This window comes from Vidua chalybeata, chromosome Z (genome assembly GCF_026979565.1).
Source record: "Vidua chalybeata isolate OUT-0048 chromosome Z, bVidCha1 merged haplotype, whole genome shotgun sequence".
NCBI classification, from domain to species: Eukaryota; Metazoa; Chordata; class Aves; order Passeriformes; family Viduidae; genus Vidua; species Vidua chalybeata.
Window position 1 is genome coordinate 41315630 of NC_071570.1, and position 22475 is coordinate 41338104.

The 22475-nt window shown below is 58.9% G+C and overlaps 3 protein-coding genes across 3 annotated transcripts; 1 reads left to right on the forward strand and 2 right to left on the reverse strand.

The window, feature by feature from the left end:
* Positions 1 to 398: 398 nt before the first annotated feature.
* LOC128781888 (B-cell differentiation antigen CD72-like) lies at positions 399 to 3170 on the reverse strand. Its single transcript, XM_053931901.1, has 6 exons — positions 2909 to 3170; positions 2711 to 2812; positions 1464 to 1778; positions 1193 to 1341; positions 880 to 971; positions 399 to 546 (listed from the first exon to the last, which is right to left on the reverse strand). Exons 1-6 carry the CDS (start codon positions 3168 to 3170, stop codon positions 399 to 401), a joined length of 1068 nt encoding a protein of 355 aa, XP_053787876.1.
* A 1561-nt stretch (positions 3171 to 4731) lies between these two features.
* LOC128781889 (B-cell differentiation antigen CD72-like) lies at positions 4732 to 8524 on the forward strand. Its single transcript, XM_053931902.1, has 8 exons — positions 4732 to 4810; positions 4896 to 4985; positions 5198 to 5284; positions 5791 to 6105; positions 6348 to 6496; positions 6845 to 6996; positions 7954 to 8121; positions 8461 to 8524. Exons 1-7 carry the CDS (start codon positions 4732 to 4734, stop codon positions 8090 to 8092), a joined length of 1011 nt encoding a protein of 336 aa, XP_053787877.1. The 3' UTR covers positions 8093 to 8121; positions 8461 to 8524.
* Positions 8525 to 9677: 1153 nt separating this feature from the next.
* TESK1 (testis associated actin remodelling kinase 1) lies at positions 9678 to 21470 on the reverse strand. Its single transcript, XM_053932795.1, has 10 exons — positions 21165 to 21470; positions 14349 to 14470; positions 14179 to 14227; positions 13809 to 13955; positions 13545 to 13627; positions 13115 to 13205; positions 12789 to 12872; positions 12243 to 12332; positions 11927 to 12077; positions 9678 to 11685 (listed from the first exon to the last, which is right to left on the reverse strand). The coding sequence occupies exons 1-10, from the start codon at positions 21381 to 21383 to the stop codon at positions 10643 to 10645; spliced, it is 2079 nt and encodes a 692-aa protein (XP_053788770.1). The 5' UTR covers positions 21384 to 21470; the 3' UTR covers positions 9678 to 10642.
* Positions 21471 to 22475: the final 1005 nt, after the last annotated feature.

Consider the following 22475-nt stretch of genomic DNA (forward strand, 5'->3'; position numbering starts at 1 on the left):
AATCCACAGGTCTCCCCAAAATGGATAGTTTGAGGACATCAGTGTGTCATTCCCCAGCTCCAAAAATATGCAAATGGCAGATCCTGCACGCCTGGCAGCCTTGGGGTAACAAAGAAGGTGAGAGCTGGGCTCAGCACTGGAGACCTGGGCCAGAGCTGCATTGGCCAGGGCACACAGGGACATGCAGTGGCACAGTACAAAGCAGTATAATATATGTTTGCATGAGTGTGGGAGAGGGGAATAAGGTCTATTTTCCATAATCCTTGCTTCGAAATAGAGACATTTTTCCCCAGCAGTTTTGCAACGCAATTGAGGCAAAGCATGCACCGGGGACAGGATCTCAGGGTGCATACCCAGGTCCGGTTCCTGAGTCCAATGATGAAGGGGGGTGGCAGCAGTCAGTCCTTGGTCAGAAAAGGAGGTAGAGTCTCAGAGGCACTGCTCAGCTCTGGGGATTTCTCGCAGATCCACTGGTAGAGATTGTCACACCGCATACCCCACATTTCCCCATTAACTACTGACCAGCAGTTCGAAGTAGGGCGTTTCCTAGGAAAGAGAGCACATCTCAGGGCAGCAGTGACAACCTCCTCACCATGGACACCACTTCCCATAGATCCCGGTGCTGCTGGGGCAGGCAAGGTACCTGGCACAGAGATCAGCCTTAGGAAGTGTCACATTCCTCCTCCTGCTCTTCTTCTCTGCCACTTGGAAATTTGGCACTGCACCCCACAGCTTGGCTCTACCCTCATCCCCCCTCCCTTGGGACACTGGTCATAGGTGTGCATCAACCCTTTTATTGAAGGGTGTTACAGGGGCAAAACAGCATCTCTTTAGTTTGGCAAAAGGGCAGGTGCTTATGCCAAGGACTCTTGCACTTACAAGGGTTTGCTGTCCATCCGCATAGATCTCCTTGCCGTATAAAAAGGTTTTCCTCCAATCCAGTAGTATGCCTTAGATGCATGCACAAAATACTAGGGGGGAGAGAAGCTGTCAACCACCTACTTCATGACCAGCACTTGCCAGGTGCCCAGGAACCCCAGGGCTGGCTGTGCTTCTCCCATCAGACTGCCAGGATGGGAATCTGGGGCTCATGGTGCCACCCTGGCACCTCCACAGATACTGCTGCAGCTGGCCCTGTGGGGCTCTGCCCAGCGCCACCCTCCTGGGGTATCACAACCCCCCTGCTCTGTACCGGCACTGTCAGTGGTGTCCAGTCATCTTGGACCATCAGCTGAGCAAATCTCCCTGCACAGTCTTCCTGGCTCTGCTCCCAGGTCTTTTTTGTCACCGAGATGAAGAGACACTTGCTCCTGAAGAGTACCCAGCCCCTGGGGCAGCAATCTGGGGGCAGGGGCACAGCTCAGGTGCTCATCCTTCTATGGATGGGGAGCTCAGCCTGGCTGAGTTCAGCCTCTGCATCTTCGCAGCAGCATCTCCTGTGCCCCAACCATGTCATGCTCTACCTGTGTTCACGCAGGCAAGCAGGCTCCTCACATTCCTCTCGCTGTTGCTGAGCTTCCCCTGCACCACCTGCATCTCCTCTTGCAACATAGCCAGCTCCTGCTGGGTATGCCCCAGCTCAGCATTCCTGCTTTGCAGCTCCAGCTGGCTGATGTTGCCCTCGTGCCACGCTCGCTGCAGCTCTTCTCTGGCCCATGCCAGCTCCAGTTGTGTCTGCTCCAGGCTCTGCTCCCGTGCCCTCAGCTCTTGTGACAGGCGGCCCTGCTCGGCCATGTGCTTGCGGGAGGAGTCCTGCAGACTGCGGGTGACCTGCCAGTCTGGGGACAGGGTGGGTGAGCTGGACATGGGCATTGGGCCCTGCTTGGGGCATGCCTCTTGCAGGTGAGAGTAGGGATAAGAGTATCTGGCTGTGGGTGGAGATTGTCCTGTGGGTGCCAGTGGGAAGGGAACGGAAGCCCCAATGATGGCAAGTGGAGGGGAGACATTGCAAGACAGTGAGAGACGGTGGGAAGAAAATGAGAATCAATGAGAAGGCTGTGGAAGGCAGTGGGAAGCAATGGGAAGGCAGCAGGAGGCAGTGGGAATAAAATGGGGAGGCAATGCGAGGCAGTAGGAGGAAGTGGAAGGAAGTGGGAGGCAAAGTAAGACAGTGGGAAGTCAGTGGGAGGGAATGGGAGGCAGTGATGAGAAGGCAGTCAGAGGGATTAGGAGGCAATAATTAGGGAAGGAGTAGAAGGCAGTGGGAGGAAATGGGAGGCAATGGTTGGCAATGGGAGGCAGTGGGAAGACAGTGGGAGGAAATGGGAGGCATTCATAGAGAGTGGGAGGCAGTGGGAGGGATTGAGAAGCAGTGGAAGGCAGTGAGACGGCAGTGACTAGGCAGTGAGAAGACTGTGAGAGGCAGCGGGAGGCAGTGACACGGAGTGGGAGGCAGTGGGAGGGATTGGCAGGTATAGGACGAAGGGGCAAGACCATGGGAAGGGGTGGGAGGCAGTGGGAAGTCAATGGCAGGCAGTGGAAAAGACTAGGGGAGACAAGGGGAGATAGTGGTAGGCAGTGGTAGGCAGTGGTAGGTAGTGGGAAAGGCAGTGGGAGGCAGCTCGTGGTAGCCATGCAAGAGCCTCGGACCCCAGCTCCAGGCACGCCTCCGCCCTGACAGCCCCCCGCAGCCAGTCCCTCGCCCAGCCCGACGCCCGCTCCTGCTGCCGCCCTTCCGGCTGCCCCCAGCCCGCGGCAGGCACCGACTCACGGCAAGCCCCCAGGGCCACGACGGCCACCAGCAGCAGCAGCAGCAGGAGCAGGCTGGTTGCCAGCAGCGCTGTGGGGACGCGCCATCGCCGGGTCCAGCGCCCTGCAAGAGAGGAGCACCGCAGGCATCACCCCGTGGTCCCCTGCCACCGCCCTGCGCCGGGACCTCCCCGCGACAGCGGCTGCTGCCCCTTCCCACCTGGGCTGGGCGCTGCTGTCACCGGCCCCAGCGGCACGTTCTCGTACGGACTGTCATCGTCGTCGGGGACGGTGGATGAGGGCCCCGCGGCAAACTTCAGGTCGGCATAGACCACACTCTGGGCCATGCCCCGGGCGGCCGCGTTGGCCCTGCGGGCTCTGCTCCGCTTCAATGGAAAACTGCAGCTGGTTTCTGCAGAAGCAGAAGTGTGCTGAGTTCTGACGGAGGGGAAAGTACGGCCACGGCACCGGCGCCCTGCCATTGGCCAGGCACCACCATCTCACTTCCTTCCACCCCCCAAAACTGCTCAGTGTCCCCTGGGATGGCGTTGGGGCAGTGCAGCTCGGGGCTGGAGCATGGGGCAGAGCTGTAGGGTTCAGCCTAGAGAGAATTCATCAAATTTCCTAGGGCAGGGGAAAGCAGGTCTGGCTTCCAGCTGGGAACAGGTAGCTCTCCTGCTGACTCCATCCAGGATAGAGGTTGCCTCTTCTTGGTGCTCTGCTCCAGGATCTGAGCATCGCTGCCCTAAAGAGACTTCCACATTGCAGTATAAGCTTTCACTTCTCCTCTCATCATGGCCACATCTCTCCATTCTGCCACCAAGTACACTGTGGAAAACCACATCCCCGACACTGAAGGGTCATGATAAATGGCCCTGTTGCTTTCCCCTTGACCCCAGGCTAGTGCTTCCAAGCAGTAGGAGGAACATTGGGCAGTCACCCAATAAATGCCACTGGCCTTTCCCCTGCATGTCCTCCCTGGGTCTGGGCCCCTGTATGCCCAGGCGGATATGCTCCATTTTCTTCCAGGAGGTTGAGTAGAGACTGCCCAACTTTTAGCTTTCTAAACCTCCTTCCTGTCCCCTTTGAAGCTGGCTTTGATTTTTGCCTTTCTCCACTGAGGAAGACCTTCCTTTGCTCTTGCAGAAATGATGGACAGTGGCTGTGTAACACTGTCCTCCACCAACACTACTGTGCACCTCCAGTGCTGTCCCAGGGACTGGCTGTGTTCAGATGTGCCCATCTGGCCTTCTGGAAGACAGTGGGAGGCAATGGCAAGGCAGTGGAATGGAGTGGGACGCAGTAGCAGGCAATGGAAAGCAGTGGGAGGGTTTGGGGGCATCCCTTCTGAAACCTGCCCTTCTCTGGATGCAGTTCAGTAGAGACCTCTGACACACTGAGAGCCTGGAGGGACCAAGAAGGTGTGAATGCTGGGATTGTGGTCTTGGGAAGGGAAGGCAAAGGGGACGTCACTGATTTTTGTAACTCTTTGGGGCTCTTTTGGAGCAATGCCAAAGCTGGGGTCTTCATTGGAGGGGTCCAGGGAGGGGATGAGGGGTAGTGGAACAAAATACATGATGGGGAAAGTCCCATTCTCAGAGGCTGGGAGAGGAAATCTCTATCTGTGAATACCTCCAGCCCTCCACGAAGTGGAGGTATTCACACAGCAATTTGCTCCTGTATTTAGGATGCATGCTCTGCCCCGTAGTTCACAGATTTGGGTCTATCCTTTGCTCTTGCAGTGACACCTGGCTGTGATGCCCTCACCCTGCCCTGTGCTTAGGGGGACCATGAGCACTTTTAGGGCGTGGGAGGGGACGGGCTGGTGTTTCTGGGACCAATGAGAGGGCCCCGCAGCCGTGCCTCACTAGTCCCATCTACTACAGTGCAGAGCAAACTTCTGCTTCTGCAGATGCTGGCTGCACTTCTCATTTGCACCTCCGAGAGACGGCGCAATCACCGGGAACAGGGACATCTCAGAAAGGCATCCCAAGGGTGGAGCCGGAGCCAGCGACGCTCAGGGCTTGCCCAGCGTTTGCCCACATGGCCCAGCTTTATGCTGACCTGAGGTTTGCCAAAGTGATGGGAGGCCGGAGCATGGCCAGCCAGGCGCTGGAGGCAGGTGAGAGCCCACTGGCCCCGCCATGCTGTCCCTGCCATGCCCAACCCCACAGCCTCAGCTGATCTCCCCTGCCTTCCTCCAACAGCTTTCAGCATGAATGAGGCAGAGAGCCCCTTTGAGAACACGCAGCCGGCACTGGCAGGGCAGGATGGGGATGGAGCAGAGCCCAACTCAGGTGAGTATCCACCTGGATTTCAGCAGACCCAGGATGGTTCTAGTGTGGGTTGTAGGTGGTGTTTTGGGGGTCCTCCCACTCCCATCACCCACACCATGCCATCTGTGCTGTCATGCCACCACTCTCCTACCTGTATCCAGGAAGGAGGTCTGGGGACTGTCACAGGTTTTCCAGCTCTTAAGGTGATGTCTGTTGTCTGTTGTGTCATGCAGGGTGCTGGTCCCGTCGATGGTGCATCCCTGTGGGTCTGCTGGCAACTTGCCTGCTGCTGGTGGCCACTGTGGCCCTGGGGGCTTGCTGTGAGTTGGGGGATTGTGAACATCTAGGGCAGAGAGTGGTTGGGTCAGGGAGGCATCTGGCTGGGGTGGGCACTGTGGGTGAACAGAGGCATGCTCATGCACACTCACTGCTGAGTCCCTGTGCCCTGCCTGCCACAAGCTGGCCTATATCCCTCGCACATCCCTCGCACCTCCTTTGCCTCCCATTATCCCTCTTCCTCACCTTACTTCTGTTTCTGCTCCTTTTCTTTCCCATCCTGGCATTTCCCATATTGCTGCACCCTCCCTGCCCTTAACCTGCTGTGTCGGTTCCTACACCCCATTCTGCCTTGTCCTGCTCTCCCCTGCCAGATCCTGCCCAACCCTTAACTGTGCACTTCCCTGCTGTGTCCTTCCCTCCCATCCTTTCCAATTCATCATGGATAATTCCCTGCCTTGGCCTGCCCATCCCACCTCCCTTAAGCAGGGTCAGTCCCACATCCGAACTGTCCCATGCACATATCTTAGCTCACCCACCCTGTCCCCAGACTGGCAGGTCACCCGCAGTCTGCAGGACTCCTCCCGCAAGCATGCATCCGAGCAGGACCACCTGTCGCAGGAGCTGAGGGCACGGGAGCAGAGCCTGGAGCAGACACAACTGGAGCTGGCATGGGCCAGAGAAGAGCTGCAGCGAGCGTGGCACGAGGGCAACATCAGCCAGCTGGAGCTGGACAGACTGAACACGGAGCTGCGTCGCGTCATGGCAGTCCTGGGCAGGACAGAGAGGGAGATGCAGGAGGTGCAGGGGAGGCTCAACAACAGCGAGAGTACCGTGGCCCTCCTGCGCTCCTGCACAGCTATAGGTAGGGTGGTGATGGAACAGGGAGGGGGTGCTCCAGGTGACTGGCACCACTCAGCAGGTGCCAAGGGGCGAGTACTGGCTTTTTTGACCACATGGTGGGACAGGGTGGTTCAAGAGCTGAAGCAATGCCTGGAGTAGACACTGAGCCTGTGATGTCTGCTGGGAAGGTGTGGAGCTGTTCCGTGTTACCCCCCCAGGGTACCTGTGGCTGAGCAAGCCCCTCAGCTGTGCCCCTATCCACAGATTGCTGCCCTTCGGGCTGGCTGCTGTACAGGGGCAAGTGCCTCTTCATCTCTTCAGAGAAGAAGACATGGGAAGACAGCAGAGATGAGTGTGAGAAGACATATTCTCAGCTCCTGGTCACCAAATCCTGGAGTCGTTGGACTGTGCCGGTAGGGTGCTGGGGGAGCTGAGGGCAGGAGATGATGTATCCAGCCATTAGGTGCCCAGATGGCTAGCATGGTTCTGGGGGCTCCCTGTCCTGCCAAAACATTGGAGGGTGCAAGGCTGTTCTCTGGAGCACATGGCTGGTGGTTGACACGGGATAGAAAGGCTCTGGCATCCCTGGATGTTTCCCAAGCTGGAGCAGGGCTGGAGGGCTGCTCAGCTGTCCTGCTTCAAGAAGCTCCAGCCCCAGGGGCTCCTTTGGGAGATGATCACCCTGCTGTGAAGTATATAGTACTGCTGTACATGGGTGCCATGGAATAAAACATGGAAAAGCACTTTTTCTTCTTCTCCAGACCTTCCTGAAGAATGCAGATGTCCCATACTGGATTGGATTGCAGAAGGGCAGTTTTCCTTGGTACGACTATGGCTGGCTGGAGGAAGAGGACCCAGATGGTGAGGGGGCCTCAGAGGCCTGGTTCTGGGTGGATGGCTCCCTTTACGAAAGGTACGTGACAGCGTTGCCTTTTCCCAAAACTCCCCTCCTCTGTCATGGCTCTAGGAAGCGTTTTAAATCCCACCAGTACCCAGTTCCAGGCACAGGCCCTGGGAGACAAAGAGCATCAGAGCAGCGGGGACTGTGGGAAGGTGGGTGCAGTGGTGAGCTGTGGTGCTTAGAGGACACACAAATGGAAAACCAAGACTAGAGGGTGGGTAAAATGCAGGGCATGTGAAGCAGGAGGCAGCAAGAGCAGACAGAAGAAACCTCAAATTTTATTTGGGTCCTAGGCAAGGTGTTTGAGCACCACCTCTATCCCCCACATGCCTTCTTGATTCCTTTCCAAAGGGAGATCAAGCCTTCCTGTCTGTGGAGAATCCTGGGCTCCTCCCTGCCACGTGCACCACCTCCTCAGCTCACTGCCACTCCCTCTTGCAGTGTCTGAGAGCACTGGGGAAGAACAAACCTGTCTGGCCAGGTTCTGGGTACCTGGCCCTCCATCCTCAGCCCTACCATGGGAGCTGTGCCCATGGCCCAGGCCAGCTCCTCTGGTCATCCACGTGCCTTCAGGGAGGACCTGGCGCTCCCCACTGCAGGCATGGAACAACCCCAAGCAGCGAAGCTGCTCCACAGCCAACCCCACACCTGCATGGCACACTGTGGATCTTCCTGAGCACCACGGCTGGTGGGCAGTGGGGAGCTGAGAGGGGGGAGGCTAAAGGAGTGTCGCAAGCACTGCAAACCTTTTACAGTGTTTCTCAGCCTGCCCGAGGAAGTGCAGGGATGCCTCAGCTGAGGCTTCAGCCTGTGAAATCAGTAGGGGAGGACTGGCGGATCCCCTTTTGCTTGCAGCATCCAACCCCTCCTCTGCCAGTGTACAAAAGGCAATTGTCAGCAGCCACAGCTGCCTCAGCAGAGTTTGTAGAAAGAACATGTTAGTGCCTGATGTGTTGTTTCCCCATTCAGGCCATGGCAGTCAAAATCAAATGGAACCTGTGCCATAATAAGCCGTGGGAGCATCAAACCTGCCCAGTGCACTGGTCCCAGTGACCTGCACCTCTGGATCTGTGAGAAGGCAGCAGGGCCAAGCCTCCCTTTCAAGTGATGGTGGCTGCTGGCCCCAGCACTGCTGTGGTGAGTCCTGCTGAGTCAGGGACACACAGGCCCTGTGGGGTGTGCCTGGAGGAAAGCAGGGGGCTTGCAGCTCTGCCTGGGGCATGGTGAGCCCCTCTCCCTTGGAAAGCGAGAGGAATGCAGTCACCTCCCTGTGCTGGATGGAGCCCGCCTCCATCCCTTTGCTGTCATGGGCATTCTGGGTCCAAGGTAGCTCAAGAGCTGAAGCCGTGGCTCAGCAAAGGGGCAAGATGGGGGAAAACCCTTGGCGAGGTGCTTTCCCAGCCCTGTTGCATGTGGTGGAGGCTAGGCAGCATCTCCCCCTTACCTTACCTCACCCTCCTCTGCTTTCCTTTGCAGCACCTGCACCCTGCACTGCCTCTGCTCCACCCTTGCTGTACCCAGGATGTCCCATCCATTCCAGCCAACCACTTCCCTCCCACAGCTCACTGCCCCTGGGCCACCCAGGTCCTTCCCACTGATGCTCTGCGGCCCTTTGCCTCCAGCTGATATGCTTTGGCTGAGTGGTAGAGGCTCCACAGCCAACCCCACACCTGCATGGGACACTTTGGATCTTCCTGAGCACCATGGCTGGTGGGCAGTGGGGAGCTCGGAACCTGCTGCAGAGTGGATCAAGCACTGATACTCAGCGCTGGAGCCATGCCACATCCCCAGCATGGAGAGAGATGCAGTGCTGGCATGTCAGGAGTGGGAGCTGGGGATAGCAGAGCCCCACCCCCCCACAATCCCCTCCCCACAGCAGGAATTTTCCACCTGACCCCATTGCAGGAGCAGCTTGGTCACGGCTTTTTAACCCAGCACTCAATGGCCTCGGCAAAGCCTCAGCACCCAAGGAGGGAAGCCGAGCCTGAACTGGCTGGTGCCTGTGCTGACGTTTAGGGATTTTTTTTTTTTTTTGCGCTAATTAGAAAGTAGAGCAATGACCTTTAGGGTCCCGTGGTGTGATTGGGCCTTTCAAAAGCAAAAGTTAACTCAGGCACTTGTAGCAGGCTGATGCTTTGCAAGACAACTCATCAGGACTTTAAATAGCTGCTACGCACATGCGCATGTGAAGATTAGACAAAGCAGCCCTGATGTAACACTGTGGCCAGGTGAGAGCACAGGAAGTTATGTTCAACCAGGCGAAAATGCTCTCGGTTTATGATAAGATTGTGTGTGCCATATATAGTTGATGAACTGCTGTGTGAGTAAGCTTGCATGAAGAGCAAAAAGGTGTTAAAGGCAGGCTTTTTGGAGGGGGCATGTGTCACTCATCTGTCTTGTCTGCTGGCTAAACTCACTTGATAGCAATAAAGAGACCCAGTTTGTCTGCTCTTTGTTTTCTTGTACACCACAGCAAACACAGACTCAAAGGCATGAACTCAAAGAACCTAAATAATGGAAAGGAATTTGTCTGAAGCCATCTCAATCAAGGTGGGTGCTTTAGAGGAGTTGAGGTAATGGGCTGAGCCAGGCTGGTTTACAGTTCTGGAGGAGTTCCCCAGAATGCTCAGGCAAGACCATGCAACCTTCTGGGCCCACATCTGATGTGCATCCAAGAGACAGAACCAGCAGTCTGAGTTGCTAGGACATTCAGGTTTTAATGATCACTTTAAATAAGCTGGGTATATATTACTAGCAATTATTATTAATAAAAACCACAAAGAGTTCTGCATTCGCCAGTGCATTGTGCAGGAGGGAGGAAAGCTGGCTCCCACCCTTGCTGGGGGCCAGGCAGCCTAACTTTGCTGCCCACTGGCCCCATCCCCATGATGCCAGGATGGCATCCTGGCCCCTCTGCCAGCATCTTTCTCCCCAACCTGCATGCCAGGGAGATGTGAGGCACTGTGCTGACTCAGCACCCAATCCTCAGCATCGGTCAGGCAGGGACAACCCCACTGCTGGCAATCCTCCCCGTGCACTGCCCACAGGCATTGCCCCTCTATGGTCCCCTGCCCTCTTCTCCCTATGTCAGGGACTGGCTGTGTTCCCCATGCTTGTGGACCCACATGGGTTCACCCACCAGCCCCCCAGGATCCCCAAAAACACACATACACACACTGACCTCTCTACCCCAACCCAGTCCCTCTCACCCACTTGGGTGCAGGGAACTCCCAGCTCTCCCAAGATAGCAGGCTCATTGTATACCCCTCTGCAAGATCCTGCAGAAGGGTGAGCCCTTGGGGAAAGGGGGTCCTGGATCCAGGGCTTGAGCCCTGTGGCCCCCGCAGGGGACCAGCCCTGCCGCTTGGGCAGTGCTCGGGGCATCAGTGTTATTGCACTTTGGTCCCCAGCAGAGACCCAGCCCACCTCCAGGGTTCCCTGCAGATCCCCAAGGCTGATCCTGGTGGGGTGGGTGCCTGAGTGCCTGGGCGGCACCATGGCAGCCACAGCACTTGGCACCATGGCCACTGGTGGCCACCATGTGCTGAGTGATGGCAGACTGTGGGGATGTGCCAGGCTCCTGCACTGCCCAGTGCTGTGGCTGCAGAGGGGTGCAAGGGGCAGCTGGATTCAGCCCCACTCCCCAGGGTCCCCATCACTAGGACTGTGCCTCCGGCAGCTTCAGGCTGGGCTCAGCCAGCACGGGCCCCGGGGCTTTCTGGTGTTGGCCCCGATCGTGGCAGATGAGGCTTTTGGCCTCGCAGTTGAGGTTCTGGTAGCGGGGCGGGCTGGGCGCTGGCCGGTGGCAGATGGAGGCAAAGCTGAAGCTGAAGGGACTCAGGCAGCAGCCAGGGCAGGGCAGCACTTCGTCCTGCTCCAGCATGGCACCAGAGCTGTGCCCAGGCAGCATGGCTGAGTGCTCCGTCCGCTCCAGCGCTGCTGCACAGGAGATGCTGAGCTCAGAGAAGCCGTGCTCCAGCCCACTGCCCCAGGCCAGAGGTTTGCTGACCATCATGTGGTTGTTGTTGATGAGGAGCCTGTTGGGGGCCCGCACGTCTGGCTGCCAGGCCCGTGTGCCCGAGGATGCGGTGCAGATGAAGTTGCTGTTGAGGGGCAGTGGGGTGGGCTGCACCGGCTCAGAGCTGTCTGGGCCACAGTCTATCCACTCCTCCGCCTTGGAGCTGGGGGTAGAGGCTCCTCCCCACGCTGGGGGAGGAAGGAGGGTGTGGGGCTGGGGGTCGTCAGTGGGATGAGAGGACCCCATACCCAGCTCCAGGCCCCCCCGGTGGGGCAGCTCAGGAGAGGAGGGCAGAGAGTGGCACTTGCGGGGGCTGGTGGTGGGTGCTGAGAAGTCACACTGCACCTCCACGGCGGGCTCAGGTGTCACAGGGTTGCTGAGCTGCAGCGGGGCGGGGGGCGGCAGGTCGAAGGTGAGCGAGATGACCGACTTGCTCGGTGTATCAAAGAGCTTGATCTTCCCCCCCTTGAGGTCCTCACGCTGGGAGAAGGGGTTGACACGGGGGGATGTCTCCTTGGACCTGGCCCCACTATAAGGCTCCAGCGGCCACAGCAGGGCGGGCGACTTGGAAGGGAACATGTCAGACTGGCTGCGGGACAGGCGCTGGTCTGGCTGCAGGTGCTGCGTCCCCAGCTCATGCAGGGGCGACTGCTCGGTGTGGCTGGCTGACCTCCTGGCCACTCCTGGGCGTGGGCACAGGAGAGTCTCACCAGCAGACAGCAGCTGCCCATGTGGGGTGCTACCGGGTGTTGGGCACCCAACAACGTGGGGGCGCACCCCAAGGGAGGAACAGGGACCAGCTCTATCCTGCAGACCTCACACACCCCTGTCTCCTTCCCCTACAGCTGATGGGGTGGGATGGGAAACCCCACACTCCCCCATCTTTACACCCTGCTATGGCCTGTCCCCGAGGCGCCCACGTACCACTGAGTGTGGCTGCGGTTCCAGATGCAGGCAGACTCTCCCCAGTGCCGAACAGGGTGGCCCTGGCACCCTCGGCGCCCAGCTGGTGCTGCAGGATGCTCTCCAGGCACTGCGTGATTTCCAGGAATGAGGGGCGGGAGGTGGGCTCCATCTGTGGGCAGGAGGAATTCCTCATCAGGTCTGTGCCTCCTCAAGCACCCCAGGGAGCCCTGCACAGCAGAGGCAGCTCCCTGCTCGCCCTGTGAGCAGGCAAGGCAGCCTGTCCTGCCTGCCTGCCCTGGCCGGGAAGGGCAGTTGGTGGAGGTGGGAGTCTCACACTGCAGCAGTGAAAAGCCAGCTGGAGGAAGGCCGCTGGGCAGTCAATTCCCACCATGGTGCGGAAAGTGGTGACATCCAGACCAAAATCCTGCACCAGGGAAAGGAAGAAGAGTAAGGTTGGGTCTCCTGTGGCACCACAAGGCCCAGGGGACCCAGCACTGGCTGGCCCCCTCCCCCCTGCACTGTCATGCAGGACGGTGGACCTGGAAGCACCCCAGTGGGGACACAGGAGGGGAGCACACTGATGTCACCCCAAACTGGGCTAAGGTTGGGGGATACTAGGACACAGATACCGCTTCTGGTCTCTGCCTGAATCCAACTGCCCTGTTCTCCTTTTCAGGCTCACTATGGGTTCTGCGGTTACTGGCAGAGACCATCCCTCCCTGGGCAGCAAGTGGAACACAGCACCCCGGCCCTAAGATGTGGGACCAATCCTGCACATGGGTTTCTGCCCAACACAGAATGACCCCCCCTTGTTTGATGAAGTGGTCCTAGCCTCAGTGCTACTACCCACAACTCCCCTATTCCCATCCCAGAGAGTCACCTCAGTGCGGGGCAGGTAGTCAGGGTCAGCTGGCACACGAGCAATGGTCTCGCACAGGATGATGCCATATGCAAACACATCAGCCTGCAGAGAGTGGGGAGTCATGGGGGTGCCCTGCAACCTCGAGGTGATGTGCTCACCACTCTGCAAGGCCACAGCTCTTCTCCTCCCTCTAGAGCCACACGGGGGGTCTGGCACCTTCTCACCAGAGGGATGCCCAATTCCTTCCCTCTAGGTGCACCCCAGGACTGCAAGCTCTGCAAACCACTGGCAGAACAAGCCTGAGTAAAGCCCCACACAGTACCTCAGGTGAAGAAGAGCCTCACCTTCTCGTTGTAGATCTCCCCACGCAGCACCTCAGGTGCCATCCAGTAAGGGGAGCCCACCACGGCCAGCGGCTCCTTCTCGCTGCCCTCACTGGGAGACATGGTGGAATATCAGAGGCTGCCCAGTTCCCCAAATGTCCAACTTCCCATCCTCCTGCTGCAGCAGCCCAGATCACCATCTCCATCTCCCTTCCTGAGCTAAGCCTTTTCCATGCACTCTACAAACTCATCTCTCCCCAGGTCACACCACCCCCTTCTCCATCCCCTCCTAGCCATTCCCAAACTGCTTCTGGAGTCCCCCCTGCCAGGAAGTATCTCACCACCCCCATTTCTACCCTTTTAGCTGCATCCCCAATGTCCATCCCTCTCCAGCTTCTGCTCTGAGTGGGCTCCAGGGATGGGGATGGACAGGTGGACGCTGCCCACGTACCTGTAGGTGGGGATCTTTTCTGCCAAGCCGAAGTCACCCACTACAGCTGTGTAGCCACTGGCCTCGCAGCGCACCAGGCAGTTCTGTGGGCACAGGAGGACCTGTCACACCAAGTGCACCAGCCCTACTTCCCTGGCCACCAGTTTCAGGATGCCCCAACATATCACAACCTCCTGCTCCCCAGCCTTCCATGTCTGGGGCAGCAAGGCTGCAACACGGGTATGGGACAACAAGGGCAATGCGGTGCCTTGGAACATCCTGTACCTTGGAGGTGAGGTCACGGTGGAAAATGCCCTTGGAGTGCAGGTAGTGTAGGCCATGGGCGATGTCGAGGGCCAGCTTGACACGCATGGACCAGGAGAGGGGCACAGGGCTGTCCAGCAGCTGCTCCAGGTTCCCACCGTTGATGTACTGATGGGAAGAGCCCGGCCATTGCATCACAGCATCCCTCCCCCCCATAACACTGGATACCCATCTCTCATCCTAATGCATACTCCAACCACCCCACACCATAGCCTCCCAGTAGGCCTTGCCTGCACATGTCACAGGCCAAGAATGTGTCCCCATAGGTATCACTGTCCCTTCCCCAGGCTTGGAGGAACCCCGAGACTCATGGCTGTTGCCACACTCTTACCTCTGTCAGTGCATGCAGCTGTCCCTGGTGCACACACACCCCCATGAACCTGCGAGATAGAGGGTAGCTGTGGCAGGGACTAGCCCCAAGAGCTTATCTAGTGTCAGCAGTAGCTCCAAACCCCCAGGCTAGGGAAAAGGGGGGGCCAGTAGTGAGGAAGCAGGTCCTACCTGAGGATGTTGGGGTGTGAGAGGCGGTTCATCAGCTGCACCTCCCGCAGCATGTTGCCCCGGTTGCTGGTCAGCTTGTTCATCTTCAGCACCATGATCTGCCCCGACTGGCGGTGCCGCACCTGGAGAGGGATGCAGGGAAAGCTGAGCCCCACGTACCTCTGCAGCCCCCATGGACACCAGGCTTCACCCAGCTCCCACCCCAGCCCAGAGAGGAGAGCTAAGCATCCCATGACACCCCAGGGACCACTAGTGCTAGGGGGGCACTTTCCCCACATCTCCAAGCACTCCCAGTACTGATGACACACAGCCCCATCCTTCCTGGGGCTTGTCATGCTCCCTCCACCCTGCTACACTGCCCTGAACTCTTGAGAGGCAACAACAGCTCCCATAAGCTGTGAGCCCAGCTCTATTGTAATAACAGGCAGGTACAGTATTGGGGAGCATCAGGAAGGATTTGTTTTGGGTCAGCAACACCAAGCCAGACCCTACCAGCATAGGGTGGAGAAAAGAAGGGGTACACTGCCCCTCTGAACCAACTCTAGGTGTGGCCAGCTGTAGTGCTTGACCCTAGTCTGGCAGGGCATGGAGCCTAGATGAGCTGTATATTTAGCCAGCCCCAGCCCAACACTGTCATGTGATCTGGGTGCCTGGTCCCCCACCAAGAACAGCAGCTGAAGCATGGCCAAGCACGGACACCCCATCCATCTGCAGCTCCCTGGCATGTGCAGGGCAAGGGAAGAAAATGGGATGCCCTGACCTAGCACTGTTATGGGGGGGCCAAACCAGTGATGAGGGTCCCCTCCTGAGCAGGTGCTGGGGGTGGGATGCCAATCCTGCCTCAGAGCAGCAGCTGCCTGGGGGTCAACCCAGTGGATCCCAGCTGCCCCCCAGCACACACAGAGCTGTGCACGGAGGCGCAGGCATTCCTCAGCGCTGCCGTCAACTCCCTGCTCTTCTCCTTTTTAGTCAATGCTGGCTGAGGCTGCTGAGCCAGTGCCAGCCCCTGGCCAGCCTCACAACACCCCCACAACACCCCTCACATCAGGGATTGCCTTCCCAGGCAAAACACAAGGTGTTGGCTGGAGGCAGGATCCCCAGCATCCCTATCCTGCTCACAGCTTGGCCCTTGTCCCCACCACAACAGAGGGAGGCTGGCATGCTGACCCCTCCAGGGCTCTCCTCTCACCCCATGGCTGGCACTGCTCCTGGGGTGCATGCCATGATAGGGATCTATCCAGCAGAAAATACCCAGGGGATGGGGCAGCAGCACATCCCTTCAAAAGGCTCTGGGGAAAATGAATGCTCTATGAAGGTCCTTCTACATGTCTGTGTGCACTGATGCCAAACCAGTCCCAGTCAGAGTGGAAGTGAGAGGCAATAACTAAGCTGTGCCACCACCAGCTCACTGAGCTCATGGAGAGGCTTTGAATAATTCAGCAGACACCTGCCTGTGGGCACCCCGCTCCAGTTACACCTGTGTCACCTCCAGCCAGCCCCAGACAGCCAGCTGGCACTCCTGACACACCAACAGGGGCCACGTGACAGCAGAGCTCAGAATGGGACCCTGGACGAGTGGGAAGGGGACACCCCGGACACCTGCCACCACAGGCCCCTATCCTGGCACCCCACCATGCTGCAGGAAGAAGGGAGGGTGGATTTCCCCATGCCTCCTCCTTGCTGAGCACCGGACATACTGAGCTCCTGGGCTCAGGGAGAGCCTGTCCCAGGGTTAAACTGCAGTGCCTGCTGTGGGGAGCACCCAGCAGGTGCTAATGGTGCTCCAAATCATTCCTGTGCTCACTACCCTGCTCACCATTGCACAGCAGCACCTGGAACTGCTGCCAATGCCATCCTGACACCCTAGGACTCCTTGGTCACACCTGGACCAAGGGCAAGGGGCAATCCCACCCCATCTCACCCATCTTTCCTCCACCCCATCCCTGTAGGTGGGGCAGCTGAGGGCAGCACCAGAAACAGAAACTGGGCTCTCAGCCAGACTTCAGTGCAGGGCTTAAGGAGGTGGCCTGTGTGACCAAAGTAGGGTGGGCACAGTCTCCCTTGGTCCCTCCAGCTCCCCATGGAGCCAGGGGTTGAGGAAGGCAGAGCTTGGACAAGGCCAGCAGGATCCGCAGCCTTGCCAATCCTCTGGCACTGGGTGCTGCCCAGCAAAACCCATCATTCCTGCCCTAGCTCTCCTGGTGGCAGTGCTTCCTTCCCTTCCCATGCCATGAGGGGCTGACAGGACTGGCTCAGTCAGTTTGGCTGGCACCAGCAGCTGCCAGACAGCAGGACCTGGCTCAGTGGCACAGGCAGGCTCATTCCCGCTGGGATGACTGGAGGCGGCAAGGCTCCGGTGCCACGTGCCCATGTCAGGAATGCTGCACAGCATGCACAATGTTGGCACTTGGTGGCCATGTGCCGTAAGGCTGGCCAGCTCCCTGCCAGCAGTGGCGGCCCTGCATCAGGGAGCAGCATCTGGTGGACATCAGCTCAGCCCCACATGGCTGGGAGGTGCCCGTGGCTTAATTCCTCATTAAAAAGCCAACTGCCATTGGAATACGCTGAGTGCAGTCACATGGGGTTGGACACCTTAAGACTGGAGGAGAGGCAGCCTGGGGGAGGGAAGGTCTGGTGAAAGCTGCTTCTTCAGGAATTATCCTGGGGATCCCAGGAGCTCTTGTCCAGTACAGCCCTGCTCCAATGTCTTTTTCCGTGACTCCATCCCCATGGGGCATGATGTCCTTGAGGCTGCCCAATGAGCTCACCTGCAAGACCCCGTTCTGCCATCTCCCCTGCAGGGCCAGCCCATACCTGGGACAGCAGGGAAGGAGTTATACTCCCTTTCTATGACTCCCACAAGCACTGGCCAGTTTACCCAGTCTGTCCAGGTGCTAGCACCAGCCTAGCACCCTGGCCACCCTCTGACACAGACACAGCAGCAAAGGGCATGAGCCATGACTGCAGGGGGCTTGAAGCTACTGAGGAGGTTTCCTCCCTCACCGACATCCAGAGAAGGCAGCAGGCAGCACAACCTCCTCGGGCAGGAAGGTGTCCCCTCTCGCCTCTCTCATGCACTCTGGCATGGTGCCCAGGAATCCCAGCAAATTCCCTGGAGCTTAGCTCAGCTGGGCAGCCTGTGGGGCTGCAGGGGGAGGGCAGGAAACAGGCAAGTCCTCCCTCCTCACGGATGCTCCCTGTCATCCCACATGGCTGGTCCACGGGGCACTTCATGGGGTACTGCGGCTGAGCCAGGGTGCCGTTGGTCCCCATCCCATCTACCGCCAACACACAGGGCTGGGGGATGGGCCGGGCTGGCAGCAGCCCCAGCTGGGCACAAGGGATCTGAGCTCTTTTAACAGCGGAAATTAGAGTCTTATTTAAAAAGCATGCTAATCAGAGCAAGCAGATGGCCTGCTCCCTCCCCACAGCCTGCACTCCCATCTAGACATGGGGCAAAGCTCCTTGACATCCCCCCATCCGGAGGTCTCAGCAGCCATCCCCCCTGCAGCCCACACTGGGGATGGCCTGGCACACAGCCCCACTGTCTGCATATTCCCTTGACCCCTGCCGCACACAGGCAAGGCACAATCACACAGGGACACCATCCTGCACCTGTCAGCCCAGAGAGTTCTGTGGGGAAGACAGGAGGGGAGCAAGGGAACTAGCAGTGCTATTGGTAACCCCACAGCCACCCACAACAACTGCATCTGAGCTCTCAGGAATCCCAATAACACAACTGGGTAGGACTGGAAAACGTATTCATCAAATGGAAAAGGCAGAATCAGTCAAGACAGACTTTCTCTGAGGAAGAGACAAAGCATCTGCTCCTGGAGGGTGTTTGAGCATCAGCAACCCCCACCTCCTGTTCTCCCAGGAGTGGCACTGTGGGCACAGCAGAAGCCGGGTCAGTGCCAGTGTTACACAGTGGTGGCAGATCACGGGCTGGCCTGACTGGCAAGCCTGGAGCATGTCCTGTGACAGAGCAGGAGAGGGGCTGGCAGCTCTCCAGGTGGTCAGCACACCACGTTTCCTGTGCCCAGGACTCCCAAGTGGCAACTGCAGGGCCAGGGCTGCTCCCAGCCTTGCCATGGCTGGCTGACCTTGGCTAATTCACTTCCTCCCTGCTTGCCTTAGTTTCCCCATCAGTGTCACACTGCTTCATTCTGCTGTGTAAAACAAGGCAAGGTCCCTGATGAAGGGCAGCAGATAAGAGGAAGGGACTTGCTCCATTAGTTGCACTGGAAAATTGGAAGTAAATAGAAAACCCCAAAGGTTGGCGGGGAAGCGAGCAGAGATGGGCAAGTGACAGTGATGTCAAAACCCTATCCTGAGCTCTGCTCATGCTGGGAGCTGCTGAACCACACAAACACACACACACACACACACACAATGCCATGGAAATGGGGCGATGGACAGAGCACATCACAGAGCTGCACCCTGGGAGATGGCATTTCCAAGAGGATGCGCAACATCAGGGCATGAGGCTGAGATTCAGATGAGTGAAGGCCTCTGAATACAGCTCCAAGGATGCTGCCCACAGCCCCTGTGTCTGCTGCAGACAACACATGGGAAAGTAAGAGAGGGATCTGGGGAAGAGATGCAACAGTGGTTTAAGGGCTGAAGAAAATGCCTGGCACAAACAGACCTGGCTCACTCTGCTCAGTCAACTGGAAATAGAGAGGTGGCTTCCTGCAATGTCTGTGTATCTGAGAAAATGGGGGGGCTATTGCCTCTGAAATTGCACAGGGAAAGGCAATGAGAACCAGCTGCTCCAGAGGGAAAACAGCCCTGCTCTGCAGCAGAGTGGGGGATCAGCTATGAACAAGCGCCATGAAAAATAGCAGCTTCTTGTCACTGGTGTCTCCTGTTTGCTCTGGACAGCCTTTCTGAGAGAGGTGCTTGACTGGAGGGGCTAGCTTGGGACACCAGGGCTTGGATACACTGAGCCCTTTGGCTTTCATGCTGAGAAGCCAGTCAGATGCTTGTCAGCACCCTGCCTGACCCTGGCTCAGCTCCACACCAGGACTGAGCTACCTGTACAGGGGCAGAGATGTCAAGGTCCCCTCCCTGTCCCCCTCACCCACCAAGGCTGGAATGACGTACGGCTCAGCAGCCACATAGAGCAGATTCAAGTGCCCACAGCCTTGGAAAGCTACAGAAGGAACAAGAGAGGTGGGAGGAAAATGGGTCCTGGGCTGCCCTGCCAAGCTCTGTTCTCCTTGCAAGCTCTGGTGGCCAAACCCCAGCTCAGATCTCAGGCTTACCCCACCATCCTTCTGAGCTCTTGGACTCAACCCAACACATGAGCACAAAGCCCCATCTGGCCCCCTCCCATTCCTGCTTCCTTGCCACCACATGTCGACTACTGATCCTGATCCCCTTCCCACCCCTCAACCTTTGCCAGTCCCCCAAATCCTACATGCCAGTGGCCCCACAAGAACCTAAACAACATATGGGAGAAGGAGCATTTTGTGGCTCCCATAGAGACTGGAAAAACAAAGAGGCAAGAAGAGGCCATGGCCTTGCTGAGACACAGGAATATCCATTATTAAAGAGCCATATCCATGCTTGACATTATTAAATGCCTCCCTCTGCTCCAAGGTGCTGCTGTGCACTCTAAGCCAGAGATCAATAGCAAGAACCCAGCCAGCAGGGAGGTCATGGCTCCACTGGGAGCTCCAGGAGGGAGCATGGAGGAGAGGGACCTTTATGCACATTCTCTATGGCCCCTCACTGGACACCTCTTTTGTGGCTGAAGAGGAAACGGGTCTTGGGGTCTCTCTGCTGAGTGGGGAATGGTGTCAGGGCTGGAGAAGGACCCCAGGGTACTGCCAGGATGTGAATGCCCTAATGGTTGTGCTGCCTGTGACCTCAGTGACTGTGGTGGCAGGTAGCGGGGGTTGTGCCCAGCCCTAAGCCACTCTTTGAGGGACATAAAGCCACTAGATCACCACTTAAGGGCAGTCCTAGCCCAGTGGCTTCTGGTACCTTAACTGATGTTGAGGCTCAAAACAACACATGCACACACCTCCCCTCTGCCGGGAGAGGCAGTGGTGACAGTGAGGCACAGCCCTTCGTCCCCAGCAGCAGTGCACTGGCCTGGTAGGATATTGCCACCATGCACCTCTGTCTCACTGTTGGAGACACTGAGCTCCCCACCAGCACTCACACACCCCTATCCTGGGCATGGGCCGCACACAGCATCCCCAACCTGACAGTACCAGAGAGGATGGAGGACAAAGGCAGCTCTGGAGGCTCAGCCAGGAGTCAGCCCCGTGCTCTTCTACGGCATCACACCCCTGTCCCACATCCAAACACCTTCGTGGGGAATCCTGCACATCACCTGCTCAGCAGGCCCGGCAACGCCGGACATCACCTTGGAGTGGCTAGGAACACTACCTGGATTCCCTGCCACCGGCACACCCCGGGCGGGCTCGGTTGTCCAGCCTTTTGACAGGGGTCCCCGGGGCTCGGCTGCCCGCCACCCGACCCCCCGCGCAACCCACGGGGCAGAGCTCGGAGCGCTCAGACTCCCCGGCTGTAAACAGCGCCGGCGCTCCCCTCCCCCTGCTCGGCGGGATGGAGGCACAACGCCCCGGCCGGGACGGGGCGAACGGCGGAGTCCCCACGTCCCCTCCGCACGGCATCGCCTCGAACAGCCCCCAGCCTCGCCCGGCTGCTGGGGCTGGAGGGGGGGATCACAGTCCTCAGCCGAGGGCGCGGCCGGGGCCGCGCTGTTGCCGCGGTCCCGGGGGACGCCCGATCCCGGCGGGATGCCCCGCGGCCCGCCATCCCCGCTCCCGCCCCACACACCTTGAAGACCTCGGAGAAGAAGCCGGCCCCAATCTTCTCGCAGTAGAAGTCGTCGATGCGCGCCAGGGTGGAGACGGCGCTGCGCAGCGCCCGGTACGAGGAGGGCCGCAGCCGCCCGCAGCCCGGCCACGGCCCCGCCGCCTCCCCCTCGCCATCCCCGGGCCGCCGCGGCAGCTTCTCCCACTCCATGTCGGTCCCGCCGAGCACCCCCAGCGCCATTCACATCCTCCCCGGGGCAGCCGCGCGACGGGGCGCCGCCGCTCTCCCGGCCCCCGGGGCGATGCTAGCGGCGGCGGCGGCGGCGGCGGCGGCGGCGCGGGGCGGGCGGCGCTCCGGGGCACTCCGCGCTCATGGCCCGGCGCCGGCGCCCCCCCGACCCCTGCCGCGGCCCGGCGCTGCGCCTCCGCCGCCCCGAGCGCTGGCACCGGCGGGGCGGGGCTGGGGCGGAGACAGCCCTTAACTCCTTGGGACCCGCCGGCGTCGCCGCCGAGCCCGGCAGGAGATCCCCCCTCACCGCCCTGCCCCGCTCCGCCCCGGCGGGCAGCGCGGGGTCCCGCACGCCCCGATGTCCGCATCCACCGGCGCCGGCCTCCGGTGAGTGCCGAGAGGGCGTCTCCCTACGCGCCAGGGTGTGCTGTGAGGCCCTGAGATCCCGGGGCAGGGCTTGGGCACACCCCACGGACAGAGGGCTTTGACTGTCCCCAACCCCTGGATGCGCCTTACAGGCGTGGAAGTCTTCCTCCCCTGTGTCCCACCTGGATGCACACTGTAGGTGCGGAACTTTCTTTCTTCCCTGGGCCCTGCCGGGATTCCCCTTTTAGCTATGGGACTCTCTTTGTCTTCATAGCACCCAGTCCCTGATGGATGGACAAAAGGCATGGAGATCTGATCTCTCCATATAGCCAGCCCCACCCTATACAGTGTCGTGGGACCAGTTCCCCATACAAGTAGCTGTTGGCAGTTTGAGCCCCGTTGGTATAGGCTTGGATCCCTGCCCCTTGGATCAGGGGCTCTGATTCTCTCCGTGCACCCAACCTGGGTGGTGTCCCAAGGGCAGTAGAGCTGTCTTCCAGAGGAGCAGGGAAGTGCAGCCTCTCTGTGACAGCATGCCTGGTGCCTGTTGCACCCTCTTGCCTTCCTTGTTTTCCTGAGCTCTTCCACTTCCCCCTGGTTTTCTTCTGCTTGCTGCTTTCCTGCCTCAGGCCTTTTGCCTGCTCTGAGGCTGATCCATCCCGTCCTTCCTGCCCAGGGACTTTCTGCAGCTGGATCTGCCCTTGCTCAGTCCCACACATTTTGCTGATGCTCTCCTTG